This window comes from Aphelocoma coerulescens, chromosome 3, assembly GCF_041296385.1.
Source record: "Aphelocoma coerulescens isolate FSJ_1873_10779 chromosome 3, UR_Acoe_1.0, whole genome shotgun sequence".
NCBI classification, from domain to species: Eukaryota; Metazoa; Chordata; class Aves; order Passeriformes; family Corvidae; genus Aphelocoma; species Aphelocoma coerulescens.
Window position 1 is genome coordinate 25780062 of NC_091016.1, and position 20729 is coordinate 25800790.

The window sequence follows — 20729 nt, forward strand, 5'->3', positions numbered from 1 at the left end:
TGTATTATACTGTACAAATACAGTGCTGTATTTGATATCGCAGTATTGTAATCAATAATGGTTTTTTTCTGCTGCAGTGAGTCTTATATTTTGAGAGAAAGAAGAAAGAAAAAATTATCAGTGAGTTTTGCAGAAGAGGAGAAATTTCCTTATTGCCATAATTCTGAGTTAGTCATATATTATGTAATCACTAAAGTTTTCAGCAATAATGTAAAAATCAACACAAAGGCAGTCTACAGCACAGAGGTCTTTAATTCAAGAATCCCATAAGGAATTAAAATTCTGGAAAGATGACATAGGCTCAATCAATACCTGTCTGAAAATATCATAATACATGGAGGTTAAATGACATCATGCTATGTGAAGAAATTAAAAGAAAGTATTTTCAGTATTGGCCTTATCTCTTTTTATTTAGATAAATAAAATTAGTTGAATGTTAAATCTTTACACGTCTGTTTTGTATTAGGAAAAAAAGTTGACAGTAGTCTGCCTTACAGTGTGTACCATCGGATGTAATTCAGAAATTAGAGATAAAATTAATTTCCTCTGAGTATTGGTTAGAGGCATGAGAAAATCATGAACTCCTTACCATACATGGAAAAGCACTGAAACACAAACATATATAACTGCTGGTGCTGTTGTGTGCACCAGTTGGCTTTTATTTGCATCTGGACACGTGGTGAAAATCTCGGCTCAAATCCTCCTCTGCGGAGCATCTCCGCTACCTGTGTAGGAGGATGGTGTTATCTTTGTGTTCCATTACTGCCAGCATTGTTGTGTACCACCCTGCTTTTCCAGGTAGGTGACTGCACACAGGACAGAGTACCTGGTTGTATCTGTCCCCTGCAAGGTGTATTGACCACGTTAGCTGGATTGCTGGATATAGTACAGGAGCTTCTTGGTGTTCAGTGCATACTGCCAGAGTGCTTTCTTAAAAGCCAGAGCAGAGGGAGAGTTTGAGTTGTATTTATCACTCTGAAAGTATTTCATACTGTGTGACTATTCAGGTATAGATAAATGTGATTTCATTGCCATGCTAGTTTTGTTTTATGCTTCTGTACATGTTTAATGCTTACTGTGAGTGCAGGGGTTTGGTTCTTGGGAATACGCCAGACTACAAATTGATGACACAGCCTCCACAGCTGGTTTACTGCACTGGGTCATGTTTTCTATGGCACACTCTGTATAGAAGCTTGGCAGACCAGAGAATGTTGGTGAATTTGGTGAAAATGACCTTAACATATGATAAATAACATAAAATTCCCTGTTCAATTACTGGGCTGTGTATTGGGTCATGGCCTTCCAACAAAGGAAAAGGAAATTATAACAGCAGCTGATGTTGAAGAGCTACTTACAGGTGGTTCTTCCCTCCCTCCCCAGTTCTATTTTCAAACTCATCCAGGGATTGTGAGTGCTGTATCAATGACAACATCTTCCTTCTGTGCACTGGGAAACATTAGGAAGAGTAAGCAGAGATCAGAGATATGCTAAAGTAATTTCTAACAGAAACTTGCTAGGTTTCTTAGCTTCTCATGCAGCACTTGCCTCTGTTTATATTCTAGATAGTGCATAGTAGTTAACTTTTCCAGTATGTTGGCTTTATCCTCTTGCCTTTCCTGCCTTGACATGGTCGTTTAAAGACAGCAGGGCCAAGGCTGTCTTTCAGGAGTACAACTAATGGAGGAGGTCAAGGAAGATTGGAGAAGGTCTAAGAAAGGCAGATGGAGCTGGGCAAACAGAACAGCGGAAAAGATGGGTGAAGATGAACGGGGAAGAAGGAGAAAGGAATAGGGCAAAAGAGAAGGACAGAAAATGTAGCAGAAGGGCAGAAATGGGCAGAAAGAAGGGTAGATAAGGGCAAAGAGCAGAGAAGATGGGTGGAGCAGAGGGGCAAAATATGGCACAAATATTTGGACCAAGGTGAGGGTGGAAGTGGACTGGAGGTGAGCAGAACTGTGTTAGTACAAATTGTAAATCGCACCAGGCAATGGCACAAAGCAATCAAGGCAAAAATAAAAATAATAACCTAAAACCAGTTCAAAGTACAACTGCAAATAGTGCAAAGTCAACTATGAATTGGCACTTCATGAAGTGGCACTGACTTAAATGATCCACAAGAAATATTCTGTGAAAGGAAAGGTAAATTGCATACCTTTGGCCTTTTCTTTTTTCACTTTCTCCAGCTGCAGCTTCCCTTCCAAATCCTGCATGTTATCCTTCTTCAGCAGAATTTCCTGCATTTGAGACTCACATTTGTTAACAACTTTCCAACGTGTATCCCTTATTTTTTGTGTAGACTACCTTTTAGCAGTCTTCTGCTTTAGAATTTATTTTGCATTCCTCTCATGAATTCAAACAATTCAAAGCAAATGTAAAATAAACTCTGCCTCAGGTAGGTTACTCACTGAATTCACTAGGTCTTTTTCCTGATTGAGCTAAGTAGATACAGGCTCTGGTCTATTCTGAAATTCATATTAAGGACATAATTAACTGCTGATAGAGACTAGTAATCTAAGCAAGGCCCTAACACTAGAATGAAAAGCAGTTTACACTAAAAAGGAACAGATGTACTTTGTTCTTATGTTCCAGGACTACATTTTGAATAGACTGATTTCACTTAGTATCTGAATCTCAAAGTGAAAGATGCCATCATCTACATGTCCAGCACCAGAGAGGTTGGGCTGAACTTTTCTATTTCTCTTCTGTCCTGATCTGTAAGGCTGTGTTTTCACTGAAGCTGAGGTATTGCAGACAGTGTTTTGGTAGCTCTGGATCATATTTTAAGTAAAATATTCTGCGTAATTGCTACAAAGTGTTTGGATATGTTTTCAGTGAACATTTCATGCCAAACCCCATAAAGCACTTAATTCACAGAGTGTGCAGTTCCTCAGTACAGAGGCACAGGAGTAACAGAACAAAATGTAATGGAATAATATTAATGCTTTCAAAGTAGGACCTGCTGCACTTTCAGGGTGTAGTTCCATTAGGTGGTACATATCTTAGGAGGCAATGAGAGAACCCTCACAGTTACCTATATATCCATACATAAAGCTTGCACCTGATCATTCCATTGAAATCCTTTTCTGAGTTTAGTCCCTACAAATAAAACTCTTTTAGGCTTCCTCTGGAAAAGGATATTATGTGAAGAATACGCAAGGGAAATACTGCTGTAAATACTACTAGATGAAAATATTATATATTCCTTTCAGTTCTTAATTTGGCACTTTGGTTGCAGTTTACTGTTCTACCTTAAATCACTGCATTAACTTGAATATGTTGTTAGCTTTTTTATTTTCAGTTCTACCACAAGTAGCATTTGTTGCTGAGTTCGTTACTTTAATCTATACTTTTTTGCTGAGTGTTTGCTCTGTGGTGTTGTATTTCTGTCTGCAAGTTTATTTGGGACTTTTTTTCCTCCTTGTTACACTTCCATTTTTGTCCTGTAGTGTTCCTCCAGACACTCATCAGCTTATTTTAGTTATTCTTCTGTTCTTTATGTACACTGTCTAATCAATAATCCTCCTCACTTGCTGCAGGATTTCCACCTTACTCTGCTTTCAGCCTCTGAGATGCTGTGTGATGGGATTCTGCCTTGGCTAGTGCACGGTTGTCTGAATTTGCTGTGTTTCAGATCATTACACTGACTTTAATTTTGATGTATTTGCATTTTACTCAGTTGTAGACTAACTCCTTTCCCTTGATCAGTTAAATTACTATCTGTTCAGTGTTAAATTTGTACTACTGCTGGAAATACTAACTAAAGGCTTATAATTGAAGTGCTATTTACAACTACTGACCTCCAGCTCATTTCTGATTTCACTGTGATGTTGACCTTTTATAGATTGCACTGTTGTAAATCTTTGAAGTGATTCTTCTTGTCATCATATTTCTAGTAATTATGATTTGCATTGCATTAACACCTAGAAGCCTCTCCCACCTTACCCTTGTTGCATAAGATGACCTTTTTTTATGCGCTGATTCACATACGGGTAACAGAATACAGTTCTTTCTCTAAAGAATTTATGCTGAAATGAAGACAAATGCTTGCCTCTGTTTCCATTCCTTAAATATCAACCTTTGAATTAATGAAATAGCTCGTAAAGGATTCTTAGCCCTAGAAACTATTTTCTTCCTTTTCTACCAAAATCAGAGTCTTTTGAACTTTTCTAGGCTATGAAAAAATTAATAAATAAAAAATTAAAAATATTTGACAGAGTTCATATTTGAGTAAAATTTTCTCAGATTTTGCTTGCTGGACACCAACATCAAAGAAAGTATTGGTTGAATATTTGGCTGAATTTTTCTCTTTGTTCGTATTTCACCTCAGTATTGAGCAACACATAAACTAACTTGCAGCTGATCCTCACACCAGGCAGCATATGATTCAGTGAGTTTCAAAATTACAGTTTTATTTCTACTCTGGTAGCTAAGCTTTGAGGAAGTGATGCTGTTCGGATTGCATGTTCATCTCATACTTTCCCAGTGTACACAAGTGGAAGGCAGTTATGAATTCTGTTCATAGATTTGCTTAATAAATGAATTTGAGGCAGGTCACTAATTTCTTTAATGATAGTATTGCTTAAAAGTCTGTGTAAAGAGCTGGCTGTTGACTCTAATGATAGAGGATGCTCACAGATAATGGCATCACCTGCATCTTCGTGTCTGGTTTCACCCTGATCTCTCATATGTTTTTTTGAGGCCTTCATTTATTTGTTTAGATAAATCTAGGTAGGCAGACTGACCAGTTGCTTTTGGGTTTTGCCAAATTTTCAGATAACATGTGCCAATATTTTGAAGATCATTCTAATTATGTTTCTATTTTCACTGAGAAAGTCGTAAAGTACCTGTGAAAAGCCATGTTTTTGCTTTGAACTTCTTCCTTTTTACTTTCCTTAAATGCTCTTGTATATGTGTTGAGTGTGTGTTGGAAAACTTCTCTACCCCTTAACTGTCTTTCCTAGGCAATCTCAAATGTTAGTATTACATCCTCTTGTGCACTAATTGCAGTAAACCAGTCTTCTTCACTTTATCTTCATATGAAAGTATTCTCATGCCATGATCAATCTTTCCCAGGGCATGTTTGTTTTTTCTTTAAGAATTACTTTGTATAAATATAAATTCTTTAATGTATAAAGTAGGATTTATTTATTTTTTCATGGTATAAAGAAGTGATAGGACAGGTCTGGAATGGCCAGTAAATTCTGAACTGCACCTATTGATGTGCAGAGTAATATTAATAGAGAGTCAGAATTTGCTCTTTAGAGAAGTCTTGTGATGTTCTGCATAATATTCAGTGTTTGGAGGAGGCTAAACTAATCCCCTCTTTAGGCAGTATTAATGCTTCTCAAATGGCAGTAAATGCCTCGTCTCTAGGTAACTTTGCTGAATACATGTGGGCATTTTGCTGGTTTTACATGTGTGTTAAGGCTGTGGAGGAAAAAGAAGTAATGAATTTTTCAAACATTACAGAACCTTACACAAGTTACATTGGCCACTGTTTTTCAGGAAGGAAGAATGTGCTGGGAAGGTGGTTTAAGTGATGGCTCTCAGGTGACATACCCCAGTCATTGTCTGAGTACAGACCCAAGGTCTCCTAATTTTGAATCTCTTGATTTAGCCACGAGGTATTGCACTATTCCTGACAAAGCATCACTCTGTAAGTGAGGGGATAAAGTGCTACTAATACATCACATCTTATCAAATGACTTTAAACTTATCTAGTCTTTCTTTTCACTAAGGTTTGCCGTAAATCTTTCCTACTGGGGAGTAGCAGGACTTGTGTCCTTGCTAAAAGGAGAAGATTGATTTACTGTATTCATATGGAACCAGCAGGTTCCTAAGAGTATGCAGTAATGAATTGGAGTATTCATAAGTTTTTTTTTCCCCCATGCAACACTTTGGGAGACCTTAAAGCCTGGAACATGTTACAGAAGTGCATTTGATAGAAACTTATAAATGCATGTCTTCAGCATAGAATAACAGTATAAGAAATCTTTTAGTATGACCAGTATTCTTATTCTTCAAATAATCTAATTGATTGTTCATCGGGCTCAGTCAGCCAGAAGTGGAGAGAAACTTTGTACAGACATCATTAGTTTTTCTCCATTTAAAGATTAATCATGAAGAGCTCTGGCTCTTTAATTCTGTAATTTGTATATTTAATGGGCTGCTGCAGAATCTATGACAGTAATTAGCATAGCCTGAAAACTCATTAATACGCAACAACATGATTAATGCAGCATTAATGCAAACATGACTGAAGTTATTTGGGTTATGTAGTAAGAAGATTAAAGCTAAAATGTCCTGTTTGTTTTGCCAGTAGTGGGTATAATGGGGTAGCAAGCAAAATAAGAAAAAACAGGTATCAAATTAGTCATTTTAGTGTAAAGGGAACACTCAGATCTCATCAAGAGGATTTTGGGTTTTGGTTGGTGGTTGGTTTCCACACCTCCAGTGTTGCGTATTTTTCCCTTTCATTCGCTCACCCTACTCTGTGTTTATGCTTGCTCAACATTTTAGTTTGATTTAGCTTTTTGGCAGTTTGAGGTATTAACAATACATAAAAAAAATTCTTCATGTTGTGTCATCCTGAATAAAGTTAGGCTTTTCAAAATACGGGGCTTTTGTACAGTCTAATTTAGAAACGATGGATTTTTAGTTTCTCCTGTTTTTACTGTGATCACAAAAGAAAAGGGGATCCAGTTTGGAAAAACGTTTGGGAACTTTTTGTGTGTGGGTGTATACAAATATTTACGCGTGTGTACATATGGATATGTACACATTTATGTGACTTTTAAGTGTCTATTTTGTGTTTCTACTGAAAAACTACAGCAACTTAAAAATGAAGAGGATTGACTTCATCAATGGAATTACTAACAGTGTAATGTTTGTGTTGATGAGCTTTGAAAATGTTTTCGAACACATTAAGGTAACAGTAAAAGATGGAGCCTGATCCTGAACGAAAGACAACAACAGATCTTGGACAGATATGGGAAGAAGACTTTCCATCTTCTCTTAATAACATCCAGGAAGCTATAGGCCATCACAAAATGGGAAGAACCCCTTGTATTCAGCAGAGGATCTTCATAAGTATGTCCAGGGAAGTGTTCTCTGAGTTGCTTCTTTTTCTCTAATTCCGCTATTCATTAAGTGAGACTGCTTTGAAAACTGATCCATTTTTGTTAAGTCTTCCTTCTAATTTTTTTCCTACAGGTGTGTTTTCTTATGTAAAAAGAAAAAAAATCTTTTTTAGCTATTGTGATGAGATGAGGTATTGCTCTCACAGAGAGAATAGCAACAAAATGCTAATTCAATGGAGGTGTATAGAAATTGAGATTTTTACTCTCCATCTTATCCCCTCCCCAGTTAAAAACAAATTTTGGTTTATAATTTCTGTGGGTAAATGTATTTTGACTAGGCAAAAGCATTTGTACACAGTCTTAATGTTAAATAAACACTTAACATTTGTCATCCTGAAGGGACTGTGGAGAGCCTAATGCTGTAGTCAAAATTTTATATACAATTTCTATTCCTTTTTAGCTGGTATTATGCACAAATAAGGCTCTCAGCGAGCATAAAGTGATGTCTTTCTCTGCCAGCAATTTTCTGTTCATTGGAATGTGCAATTATATAATTATTTAAACCATTTCATATAACAATGTAAGTAAAATGGAAATGCAAATTATGTTTCTACAATTGTGCAATTCTGGGAAAAAATTCACTGGAAATGGATGTGCTTCACAGATTATGCAAAATTCACTTCTAAAAATGTTTTGTGATTTTTCAGGTATTTGGCAGATTTCTTTTTTATTTTTCCAATTGTAATGTACACTGTTTACAATTTATTTTCTTTTTAAGTCTACAAGGAAATTTTCCATAACATGCTAAGGTATTGTTATTGTTATTATCAATCTTATGAATTAGGGTTGGGATTTATATTTTTATGAAAATTAAGCTAAAACTAGTCTTGCTGATCACTGACAAGATTGGAAATATATTTATTTGACGTTCTCAGCACTTTTGGATAGAGTTGTTCATGTTGTTCATATTTTGGTGAAGGTTCTTGAGACTTTTGAGCCTTGTAGATAATTTAATTGTATTTAATGAGTATAATAACTTCTACTTTTTAGCTATTTTCAACTGGGATCTGAAAGTCTAGCTTTAGAGAAAGGTGCTTTACAGATGTTTTTACTTAATGGTTGGGACAAAATTAATTTTTAAGTAGGTCACTGCTGAAATCTCTCAGCTGTTATTGCAAAAGATGATTTCAATTGTCTTGCCTCTCTGCCTACATTCTCCCCTCTACTCTTCCCCAGAATTTCAAAAAGTCAAAAGAAAATTTTTGAGTACTCTAAATGGTTCTGTATTTTGAAATGTTTTTGTGTTTTTGACTTTTTTAAAACTTTTTTTTTTAGAAAAACTAAACTCAGTTCAGTTAATTTGGAAAGATGCATTACAGCAAATTGTTACTGTCTATATTCTGGGTGAATGGTTTCTTGGTCAAACAAAATCTATTTTAAACTTTCTATTTTGCAAGAAAAAAAGTGTTCTGCATTAGTCAGAAATGAATTTTATTGCTGTAATAGTTATAAATTATTAGTATATGTTATGCTAATCTAGGAGCTGTTCTAATTTATTAATATTTTCCTGCTGACTGCCAACTGCTTCTTCTAAACTCAAAATAATCCCATGTGCTCTGTAAGCTTGCCAGAAATGCAGTCAGACTCTCAAGAGCACATTCCTGCCTCTTAAATACTTTTTTGCAGGTCTTGTAAATCATATTGAAATGTGCTAGAAGAATCTGAATCCAGGCAGTCTGAATCCGAAATGCCGCTGAAGTTCTGAGCCTTGCTAAACTTACATGAGGGAGGCAAAGAGGGGGTAGAAAAATCCCACCATATGCATTTTCTTTATTTGACAAAAAACAGTGCTCTAGCACATCGACTATTAGAGTAATAGTATATAATTTTGCTTTTAATGACAGCCTGTTCCTAAAAGGGGCTCTCAAGGCTGTTTCCCTCGCAGGGTAACATGCTGGTATTGCATCTGTTGAATGCCTTTGAAAATGCTTGCATTGGTGACACTTCACAGCCTCATTCCCATTCTAACCTGGGTGTGCCATCTTTGAAACTAGGACAGAAATCCAGTCCCAATCCTCTACTGCATAGATTGAAACTATGTAGATCCTGACAGAAGGTTAGTCTGCCCTAATACAGTTTGGGATACTTGAAAATGCTAATGCTAATAATTACTAATTTATTTTACTTGTCCTTTTTATTACTCTGTGTTCTTCTTGTCATCTTTTATGTTCCCTATATACAATGCTTGTATTATTTTTTGTACAATGCCATTATAATTAAAGAAATTCAATTACAGAAATTAAATACATTTCTTTATTTATAATTAAAGTAATTCTGACAGCTTCTCCAATTGCAACTATAATTTGAAATGGAATTAAAGAATTTATTTGAATGACATACATTAATGTTTAATTTGTAGTAGAATTTCCTGTTGGTTTTTATCCCAGAAATGATAACAAGTTCTTGTGGAACAATCATTTGTGTCACACAAGCAGGCGGTGTGTTAGGTGAATTCTTGAGTTGCAATTCAAGATTCAGTTGATTAAAAGTACCTTCCTACTATGCCCCACAGATGGTCATGGTTTCCATCCAAGATTTAGTAGCATGAGTAGTGTGGCTGAGATGCAGTTTCTGTATATGACAAATTACAGAAGTAATTGTAATGTCACCACTTCTATTTATGCTTCTATTTATATGTTATATTCAACATTGAAATGAAGATTTTAGACATGCATACTGAAATAATAGACACGAGTCTTTGAGCAACTTGCAGAATGTCTCAACCTCCCCCTAGGTGTGAAACACAAGGAAAATTTTTTGGTAATACAATGTGGTTTTCAAGTTCTGTGAAACTTCGCAGATGTTCAAAGGAAAGATTTCTCTGTCCAAGTGAATTAAATCCATTTCCAGTGTTCAGTGCCACTAAGGCAGAAAAATGGCATGCATGTAGTAGTAACAAGTCTGAATGGGCTTCTGGTTATGCTTTGTGTTGACCATGAGGTCCAACATTAATTACTATGGTTTTGTGAAAAATATTAGTATGTTCTTGTGAAAAATATTAATTTCACAAGTTTTTTATCACACAGTGAAAATATTGTCTATGGGGAAGAAGTTTGCTTAATATTAGCTTTCTCTATGTCTAGAAATGCGAGAAAATATTAATATTGAAGTATAAAAGTATTTATTTAGAGGTACCTCATATGAACTACCTTATCTCATGAGAAATTCCAAAGATCCTTGAACTTAAAGGGACAGAGTCCTTTCAGTTCTTTAATAGGTGACAAATGAATTTAGAAAAAAATAACAGTTCCTGACTCATCAATAATTTCTATAAAGCTGTAGCTGCTCTACAAGCAGAGCTCTTCAATATCCAAACAAAAAAGAAGGCTTCTACATAACAGTTGAAAACTTTTATAATTATTGCAATTTTACTGCTATGAACCATTTCATTTATATTTTCTAACATACTATTATATGAGAACGGTGTTTTTTGCAGAAACTCAATTATTTTGTTTGTGTTTGTCCTTCTGAATTAGGTGTGAGGAGGGATCCTCTGGTCTTTAGAAATGTCTTTTGGCAGCTTCATAAAAGTACTGGCAGCTTGTTAAATTAACTGTGCTCCCCACTGCTGGGATTAGAGGCCATCAGTCTCAGCCTCTCCAGCAGATACTGCAGCTGGAAGTACCTAGAACCTCACAGTATTGCAAGTGTTTATTATTTATGAGCCAGGCAGAGCTATGCTTTTCCTTAAATATGGACCCTGTTGGTTGAGTTTTTTTATGTGCAGGGGGTTACTTGTGTGCAACTGCTTTTTTGCAGGTGTTTTAATAGCAGGACTGATTTTCATTGTCTCAAGAATGTTTTGTATCTGTGACTGCATCATGTGATTTACATGCAACCGTGTATGTGATTAGGTAGAGAGGCCAAAGGATATGTCTTTCAGGTATAGGTAATTAACAAGGATCATCTAATATGAATGTGTGGCAGAATTATGATTTTTTTAAAAGTAGGTGCTGTTCACAGTAAAAACTTTAGTCATTTATTGTTTTCTGCCTGACATAAAATAGTGAAAATACTGGATAGTTTGATAGAGTTGGGAAAAACCCAAAACTTACCGTGTTCTGTAAAAGCACCTTATACAGAAATGTCATGGAGGTGTAGAGGATAGGTAAATGTTGCTATTATTCCCTTTTCATTTCTTTTTGCAAAAATGTTGGTGCAGGAAAGGCATGGCTCTACCACACACTCAGGGATCTTATCAGAAACCAAATGGATGACTGTTGATGATTTGGAAAGTTCTTAATTAATCTTAGTTCATCCATTACTCCTTGGGATATTTCCAGTTTTTGTTGGAAAACTACTTCTTTTCCAGGTGTTCTTTGGGCACTTAGATATAATGTTTGTAAAAGAATATATAGACAGATATACACATGAACACATGCATATGTCTTTTGGAACCAAAACCCTACTATTCTTCATAGAAATCCTTGCATGCAGAAACCTCATTTCTACTTTACCTATAGAAATGTTAAGTGACAAGTGAAAATCCACAAGTAAAACAATAGTATGCTATTATCTGAATTATATTTTAAGAAAGAAGTTACTAAAACAATCTAAGTCACAATTGCATGTCTTTTTTTACAAATGAATAAAGGTTCACAGAAATTTCTCTCAAGGGCTGCCTCAGTCTGGATTAGTAAAATTTCTCCTGCAATGTCTAGCAAGGGTTTTTTTAGGTGAACAGAATTTCCATGATTTTGCTTTGCAATGTTGCTGCTGTTTTTAAAAGGATATTTCATTTGTAAATTTTGTTAGAACCTACAAAACCACTTTTGGCCTTAACCATCTACTTGCTTTTTTTCTAACCAGGTATTAAAGTGAAATTTAGAACCCAGGAGCCTGATGGTTTGATTTTTTTCTCTGCATCACCTGGCAATCAGGAGGAGTACATTGCACTGCAGCTGAGGAGTGGGCGTCCTTACTTTCTTTTTGATCCACAGGTACTACAAAAGACAGGATCCTATAAAAATAGCTTATATCATTTACCTTAGTACTTTTTACATGCTTATCCTTGGTTGGGTTTGTTCGTTCGTTTGTTTTTTTTAATTTAATTGATACAAGCTAACTTGCTTCTCAGAACCCTTAGGTAATTAGAGATTTTTAGGAGAGAAAAACTGAAATACTAAATCTTTGCTCCTTTTATTGTTACGTATGCTGCAATATAAGATTTTATTTTTTGCTTTTTTATGGGTTGGGTTTTTTGTCAGTGCCACTAAACACCACTGCAGCTCGAACTACTAAGATTTCAAAAGTGTGCAGAACTAAGTTTTGAATTAATTAGTAAGGTTCTATATTGTTAGCTAATTATTTTAAGCCTCCCATCTTGAGACTGTTTTCCTATAGAGATCAGCATGTCACCATTATGCAAAAACATAAATAATGAGGGAAATACCAACAAAATAAAAATAAGACACCCTTCCTTGCATTTCTGTTTGTGTATTTTGTGCACCCCAAAACTGGATCTCCTTATGGAATTAAAAAACATTATGGCCTCACTTATATTTCATAAATATGCAAGAAACTGTAAATAATTATCAATTTTCTAATCCACTGTTAACCTTTGCCTCCTGAGCTCTGCCATAGGCACTCCATGATCATGTGGAGGTGTTGTGCAGTAGTGAAAAGTCCCCTCAAACTCTGGAGCACCTAAAGAAGAAGTGAGGTGCTGCACAGAGGCTGGCTTGTATGTGATCCCCATGCTAGAAAATATTAAATCTGCTTCTGACCCCAAGATATAAATTTCTAATAATTCTACTGCATTTACACACAAGCTTTATCTTATCTTATTGTGTACTTCAGTTTTTGGGACCATGCTTTGTTGTCCTCATCCACATTTTAATAGGGACGAAATCTGTTTTATCTCTCTTATATCTATACCTTCATTTAACTGAAAAGAAAGTTTTATTTCCTTTGCAAGATCTTCTGAGGTCTATTTAGATTTTTTTGTTGTTGTGTGATGGTTAATGGGAGTGGATGTCTTTCAACTAGCATTTTAATGCTTCAAATAGTATTCCTAGTCCTTCTTGCAGATTTGTTTCTTCTAAAAGAGCTTTATGTCAGCTTGTTTGGACTCATTTTATAGAAGATGTTTTATTTGTTTGGATCCACAGTATCTGGGGAATGGGAAGGGGAAGAGATGGAAGAGTGGCTTCTTTGGGGCTTAAATTTTTTTCCCCCTCTACCTGTCTTTTAACTGTAAAGAACCCCAGCAGGTCTTATATTCAGCCCTCAGAGCTTCTCAGTTCATGTAATATTTTCAACAGTTACTATATTGAATTTTAACAGATTACTTATTTATGAATATATCTTTGTTCATCTTTTTGTTTCATTTGAATCAGACAACTCTGTCCCACGCTGTTTTTTAGGATCATCACTTCAATATTGTTTCCTCTTATAAAATAGCCTATGGTGCTGCTTCAGTGCTTCAGTGGCTCTTCAGAGAAAAAAAAAGAAGCTGTCAATTAAGGCATCCAGGAACAGTGTAGGTCTTAACAGTTGATTTACTATCTTGAAAGCTAATGCTTTCTAATTTCTCATTAATAATGTGGAAGAGATTCGGGTACATTCTCAGATTCAGAAGTAGGGTACAGTGACATACATCAATGTGTTTTGTGTTGTAACCTTTTCAAAGTCTTTCACCTATGAAAATTCAGTTCAGTTACCAGTCTTCTGTATCCCTAATATTCTGTGCTACCTTACTGTCTTTACCTTTGTGTCTATGTTTTTGTCATAGTTTGTTTCTTTTTTCCTTTTGCCACGATTTGCTATTCACTATCTTACAGTGTCAGGTATCATGTACTGTAGCAGCATTTTCTTAATCTTTCATTTGTGCATCACAGTCTGCATTAGTGTGCAAATGCTTTAATTACTTCGTATTGACATCATGTGGTGTCTTAGCCAGGTTATTGGCATTGTTGTCTCTAATTATAGTCATGGCATATACAGGAAGCATTTATGGCCCTTCCTTTGTGCTCTTCTCTGAGAAATTGCAAACATTCTTTTTGATGACAATTGTGTCTCTGCTGCTTTTTATCTGTAGCGGTGTGGTGTAATATTCTGTGCTCCCTTCCAGCTGTGTCCTGTTGCAGGTTAATTATTTGTACCCTTAATCCCTTTCAGGATGCTGGTCTGTATCTTTGCTCATGATCAGCAGCCCGTTTTCTCTTTGTTGTGTCTGCTCTGGGGATAGTCCTGCCAAGTCTTCCTAGTGGGGAGCCTTCAGCAGCCTCGCTTCTTCCTTCGCTAAGTGTTAATTTCAAATCCTTTTCTTTGTGTCCATTCATACTTCTCTGAGCTCCATGTACACCACCATTCATCTGGCTGTTGTCTGATCATGCCTTTTGTCTCCCTTTTGTGCTGTGTAACTGCTCTTTTTTCCTTCCTAATTGTTTTACTGCCATTCTTTACAGGTTTCTACTCATGGTCCAGGAAACATGAGGTTTTCTTGCAAACAGATGTCTTCCTTAGTCTTTTTGGAACAATCAAAATTTTCCATAGATCTTCCTCCAAAGTCAGAGTGTCTGTAAACCTTCAGCTCTCTGTGGATTTTTTCCTTATCATAATGTCTTTATATCTACACCTGAATTACACAATCAACTGCAGCTAAATTTATGGTTATCTTTCAGTGGCTACAAGTCATTTCTTTATTTCTCAGGGAAGCACTGAATATTTTATACCAAATGAAATCAGTTACAGTGGAAATGTAAGTCCCAACATGTAGCACCTTTTTTCCTAAGTGATTAGGACAGTCTGAGGAGAGAGTATTGAGATTCTTCTCACAGGATGGAGGGAATTGTATCCAGCTCTTCCATTTTAGAAGATGATCCATTTACTAAATTTTACAGCAAAAAGGAGGAACACCAGATACTTTCCTTGTTGTGTGTGTTGCCTTCTAGGTTGTTCTTGTCATGGAGAGGCCAAAGTATTAGGCACAGTCTGAGAGTGAGGTGTTATTCCACAAAAAAGGGAAGATGGAGAATACCTGGCTATGCGTCCCAATTAGACCTTCTTCCTTGGCACTGGCAAAACTTCATTACTTGTTCACCTTCTTAGTTGTAGGAGTTTGGACATTGGAAGAGCTTGACTGGGAAAATTGCTGTTGCATTCAAACTTTGGCACCTGAGACAGTATCTTTGAAGATTCATATTTGTGATGTTTCTCTGTATTTTCAATGTAAACATCAGTATGACAGAGCCATTTATATTTACTTAATTGGTACTGAAAGCAACTAAATATTAAGACTTATTGTATGGCATAGCAAAAAATTCCAGGTTTCAAAATATGTGATTTCCAAAATGCATGACAAGCCATCTCACAGCAGGCTGTTTGAATGTGCTCCCAGAGTGACTCTGGTAGTTCTGGAAAAAGTGTAAAGAGGCCTCTCCAGTGCAGCACATGTCTAACCCTGAACACTGTCGTGTTTTGTCTTCTCCCTTCCCTCCTCCTCAAAATTAAGCACAGGTTAGCATATATGCTTGTGTGGTCCCAGATTGAATTGGTTACAAATAAGTGTGGTTTCTGATGTCTAAAACTGTTAATGCTCTAGACTGTTGCCAAACATAATATGAAGAACCACTTATTCAGGCACCTGATCTTTAGAATGCAGCATCGTTTGTAACAATTTTAACGCTAACTAAGTACACTTTGATGAGACAGCATTTAATAAAATGCTCATTAATTTCATCATTAGCAAGGGTATGCTAAGAAGTAAGCCAGTTTCTTATGTCACGCCCAATTAGCATCCCATGCTAGTAATCCCATTAGTATTGTTGAATTCACTAATGGAAAAACTAATGGGCATGCTACCAGGGCACATTAATTGGGCATGACACCGGTTCTGGTTTTAATTATTAAACTACGATAATGAAATGTGTGTGTTTGTAAAATATTAAAATGTTGAAATAGGAGAGAAGACAATAAAAAATAGTATATGAAAAAGTGCCATTAGTATGTAAGGATATATAGCTTTGTATTCTCATTATGGGGCAGAGGACTGCTCTTCAGACCTCCTCAGTACCGGGATGCTGGCTGAATGGAGTAGGAAACATGCTGTAAATATTCACAGGAAATAATTTTTTCTTTAATTGTGTACATATGTACACATCACAGGTGTATTTTGATACATAGTATCCACAGTGACAGTCCCCAATTCCAAATGAAACTGTAAAATGTAATCAGGGTTCATAAATCTATTTGCCAAAATGCAATTTCTGATGGATGAACGTCCCTAAAGGTAGAATACTAAATTTTAATAGGAGGGTTTTAGTGTTAATCAAAATAGGTGGTTATTTCTATCAACAGGTTTTCTCTCTGTGCATAATTTTAAGATCCTTTGGCCAGAAAAAATATGAGGAGATCTGGAAAAGAAAAAGTGCTGAACTGTCTGGCTTGCTACTGCAAAGTTACAAGCTAGTCCCCAAATTAAAAGGAACCAAATTTTTCATTTGTTGGAAATGAAAACTTTTCCATTTTTTTGGAAATGTTTTTTTGAAGCTATTAAGTGGCCCGGCTCCAGTAGCTGAGATTCTTAAATATAGCACAGTGCCTATACAAAGAAATGTTTTTCTATTGGTGGTTGCCTGCTGTACAGGACAATTCTGTTTTGTGAATTCACCACAATAACTTTGAGTTCCCGGATAGTTCAAGAATGATAGAAAGTCCTGATGCAATATTATGGGAATTATGAGGAAGTTAGATGATTATGTGGATATAAATCTGAAGAAAATTCTTGAAATATATTAATTTTATTTTTATTAGATCATTATATTAATTTATATGATATTTTGTTTGGTTCTTTACAGTCTTGAGATTTAGTTTGGCAACTGCATGTATTATACTCCTTTTACTCAGCAATTTAGAAAAGATTTCTCTGTATTTGTAATAGGTGTCCTTAAATTCATCCCCTCATGCTATATTTCTTTTGTTTTAATAAAACGAAGTAAAAATTCTAGTTAAATTTAAATACATTTTTACAAGCATCCCTTGTACCATAAAATCAACCTCAATAACTACCTTTTGGGATTTTTTTTAGTTTGGTTTGTTTATTTGGTTGGTTGGGGTTTTTGCTTGGGGTTTTGTTTTGTTTTGGGGGTTTTTTTGCTGTGTTTAGTTTTCCCAAATCTCTTGGTATGACCATTTCCCCCCCATAAATGTATGGTGTTCTCTCATCTAGAAATTGAAGTCCTTTTGATGCCAGGTTAACATGGACAGAACATTCACCTACTGTGCTACACATGCACCTCTTTTTTGGTCCCTTCATGTGGACAGGTGCTGCAATTAACAGTCCTGATACACAGCTGCTCTCCATGATGGAACATTGAACCATGGCCATCAAACTTCACAGACACAACAATCCATGAAGTGGTTAAATAGAGACATAATAAAAAAAAAAAAAGAATAAAAATTAAAAAATCTGAGTGACATGACCCTCAATAATTTGTGCCTCATCCTTGTCTTTATCAGGGGAACTACACAGGGTTTTCTATTTTTAATAGACACTGAACTGGATCCTTGATCCTTCATTTATTATTTCAGAAGGTTAAATTACTTAGTGGTTAAATTTAGAAGGTTACATAAGTCCTGAACATCATTCAGCAGTCCAAAAGAAGTTAAACATATGACTTCTGTCTTTATTTTTAGATGTTATATGCTATAAGTTGTCATAAAAGAGTAAGGTGTAATTCTAAATGTTACCTTCAAAATATTTTAAATCAGATTTTTCTGTTAATAAAAAGGGATCTGCAGTAGCAGTCACTCCAACTAACGATGGTGGAAAAGTGTATAATGATAACAGTTGGCACCAAATAATTGCTACAAGAATTCAAGCACTGGGAAACATCACAGTGGATGGGCAGTACACAGGTAATCAATTATTTTAAATAACTTTGGTATTACTAAGGGTATTGCTCACTTGGTTTTTCACTACCTGTATTCACCCACACAGAAAAAAAATCACTCAATTTTCTGACTATTTTGTCACTACTATTTTGTCTGTTCATCTGAGGGATTTGTCCACTGTGCATCTTTGACAATTTAATACTAAGTGTCTTTTTGTGCTTGTGAATCTGTAATTGTGTTAATCTCCTGTTGTAAAATAGACCTGTAAATATTTCCTGGGTATGTATTAGGAAAGTCTTAGGATATTGTGTCACATTAGTCTCTTTTATGAAGTATCAATACTTTATTAGTGAGTTGAAAATCTGTTCAAAGCATTGAATATGTGAATAATGACCTATTTTGTTCAGGTTCTTCCATAGCAACTAGTGGCAGTACCATTATTGGAGAGAACACAGGAGTTTTTGTTGGAGGACTTCCACAGGGTTATGCTGTTGTAAGAAAGGATGAAGGTAAGTAGGATAAATAAGTCTGTACAGTTTGTCAAATTTTATCTTTTGGGATAGACTGAAATGCCTGTATAGCTGATTTCATCAGCATTAAAGCAGCTTATGAGGTCTGTGTACATTTTAATGAATTTGTACACAGAACTGGTATGAATGTGAAACTTATGGGCATGTTTTACATACAGATTCCCAAATTCATTCCAAAATACCCATGTAAATTGTTTTTATTAGCTTAAGCACATGGTTATGCATTCCAATTTGATGCAGGATTACAGCATGCTGGCCTGTTTTGGTGTGAATTGTATCCTTCAGAGGTTGTTGCATTGAGCTCAGAGGTGTATGATGATACCTGTATTTTACAAATATAGAATTTATGTGGAGCTGGATCACATCTAGCTTCTTGAAGAATCGACAAATACAAGTTTTTATATATAATCTTAGGAGATATGCCAAGTGTGTAAACTATATCAGATAACAGAGGTGACTACACAAGTATACAATCATCTGTTCTCAGTGAATTCATATGCAGAATTTTGGCTTTTTCATATTAAACTGAAATCCAAATTGTTTATTGAGTTTGTGTTTCCACCTCTGACAGGAAATCTAGTTGATGACTTGATGCGGAGTTCACTAGGGTTCAACTCCCTATTTTCTTCTTTATTTCAGTGCACCAAAACAAGAAATACATGCCTGTGTTCTTCTAAAACTTTAGTTCACAAAGTAATCCAGGATGCCTCTCTCAAAAATCCCAGCTATATATTCAAAATGAGACTGACTACAAATACCATTTAAGAGAAGGGCACCTATAAAAACTGCTCTAAATTTTTGCCCCCAGTAAAAAAGGGATAGCAACCATGTCATTATTTTTATTTTTTGTTTTATACAAACAAGGAAAGAAAACCTTCCTGATGAAGATTCTAAACAGGTGTTTCTCTGCATCAGCTTTTGCAACACTGTTTCTTCCTACTCATCACATGCATGTCTTTCTTCAGAATTAATGTTTTGTTTGAAGAAAACATTTCTTGGCTCTTCATAGAGTAGATTTATGCTGTTGATTTGAAAGTACCTGTATGCAAAATCTCAAAAATGTTAACATTTTCCAGCTATGTATCAGTAGATACTTTCTTCAGTGATTAGAGTCATTCAGAAATCTGGGTTTAGCTTTGACACCAGCTTTATGAAGTGATTGGTGGCTGGTTTTCTATGTACACATGGACACATATGATAGGGACAGCATGTATAAAACATATAAATTAATTCCTACATTTAGTTGCAGATGATTGACTTAAAAAAAAAAAAACAAACCTTTCTTTTTATGCAGGGGTGAAGATGATAGTCCAGAAAGGATTTGTGGGGTGCCTCAGTGACATATTTTTGAAAAAAGTGCATACTCCCTATGAAAACTGGGAATCTTTGAACTGGCAGGATGCTGAAGAACAAAACAACGTCTATCATGTTTGGGAAGGATGCCCCATTGGACTCTCAAAAGGAGCACATTTTCTTGGCAGAGGTAGTTTGCTGTACTAGTGCTCTATCCAAATATGTTCTTGAGATAGAGAAGGTGATTGTATCAAAAGTATTGCAGTTACCTGCTTTTCAAGGCAGCTTTAGTTGTATGGGGTTATTTTTGATGGTTTAAAGTTGGGCCTCTTGGTTGACAGAAGGTTGCTGCATGGAAGAGGAGTTGAAGGTAGTGCTGGTGTAACTATATGCAGATTCAATGTGTGTGTGAATGAGTATTCATCCTTGAAGGGGCATAAAAGATGCCTATAAGGTATCAGCAAAAAAAAAAAAAAAAAGCCAGGTAAAAAATTTAGGATATTGTACTGGTTTGGTTTCTTGCAGTACATTATTGATAACTATCCTCGAAGCTGAGTGATAAAGATGCAAACTATAATCTTGAAACCTGAGCTCTTTATGTCAGAGTAGAAAGTGGCACTTAGATTTTTACTTTTGACTTCTTGAAGCTATTTATTTATTTAATTAACTTATATATGTGTTTGCCTTCTTTCAAGGGTTCCTGGAATTGCATTCAGGTGTTTTCAGTGGTGGACTGGAATTTGAGATCTCATTCAAATTCAGAACAGATCAACTGAATGGATTGCTTTTGTTTGTGTACAATAAAGATGGCCCAGATTATCTTGCAGTAAGTTCGAAAATGCAATTAACTTTATTCAGAGCTGACCTGTAAGTTTTTTCCACAAAAGCCAAACTGGCACTGAAAGAAATTTCAAACCATAAGTTATTTTCA

The 20729-nt window shown here is 35.6% G+C and overlaps 1 protein-coding gene across 1 annotated transcript in view; it reads left to right on the plus strand.

Annotated features, from left to right (window-relative positions):
• USH2A (usherin) overlaps nt 1-20729 on the plus strand; it is a 388199-nt gene that overhangs the window by 118257 nt on the left and 249213 nt on the right. The window contains exons 21-25 of the mRNA XM_069009544.1: nt 11949-12079; nt 17873-17999; nt 18383-18484; nt 19800-19988; nt 20494-20624. Coding sequence (XP_068865645.1) covers nt 11949-12079; nt 17873-17999; nt 18383-18484; nt 19800-19988; nt 20494-20624 — 680 coding nt within the window. The remainder of the gene's footprint in view (nt 1-11948; nt 12080-17872; nt 18000-18382; nt 18485-19799; nt 19989-20493; nt 20625-20729) is intronic.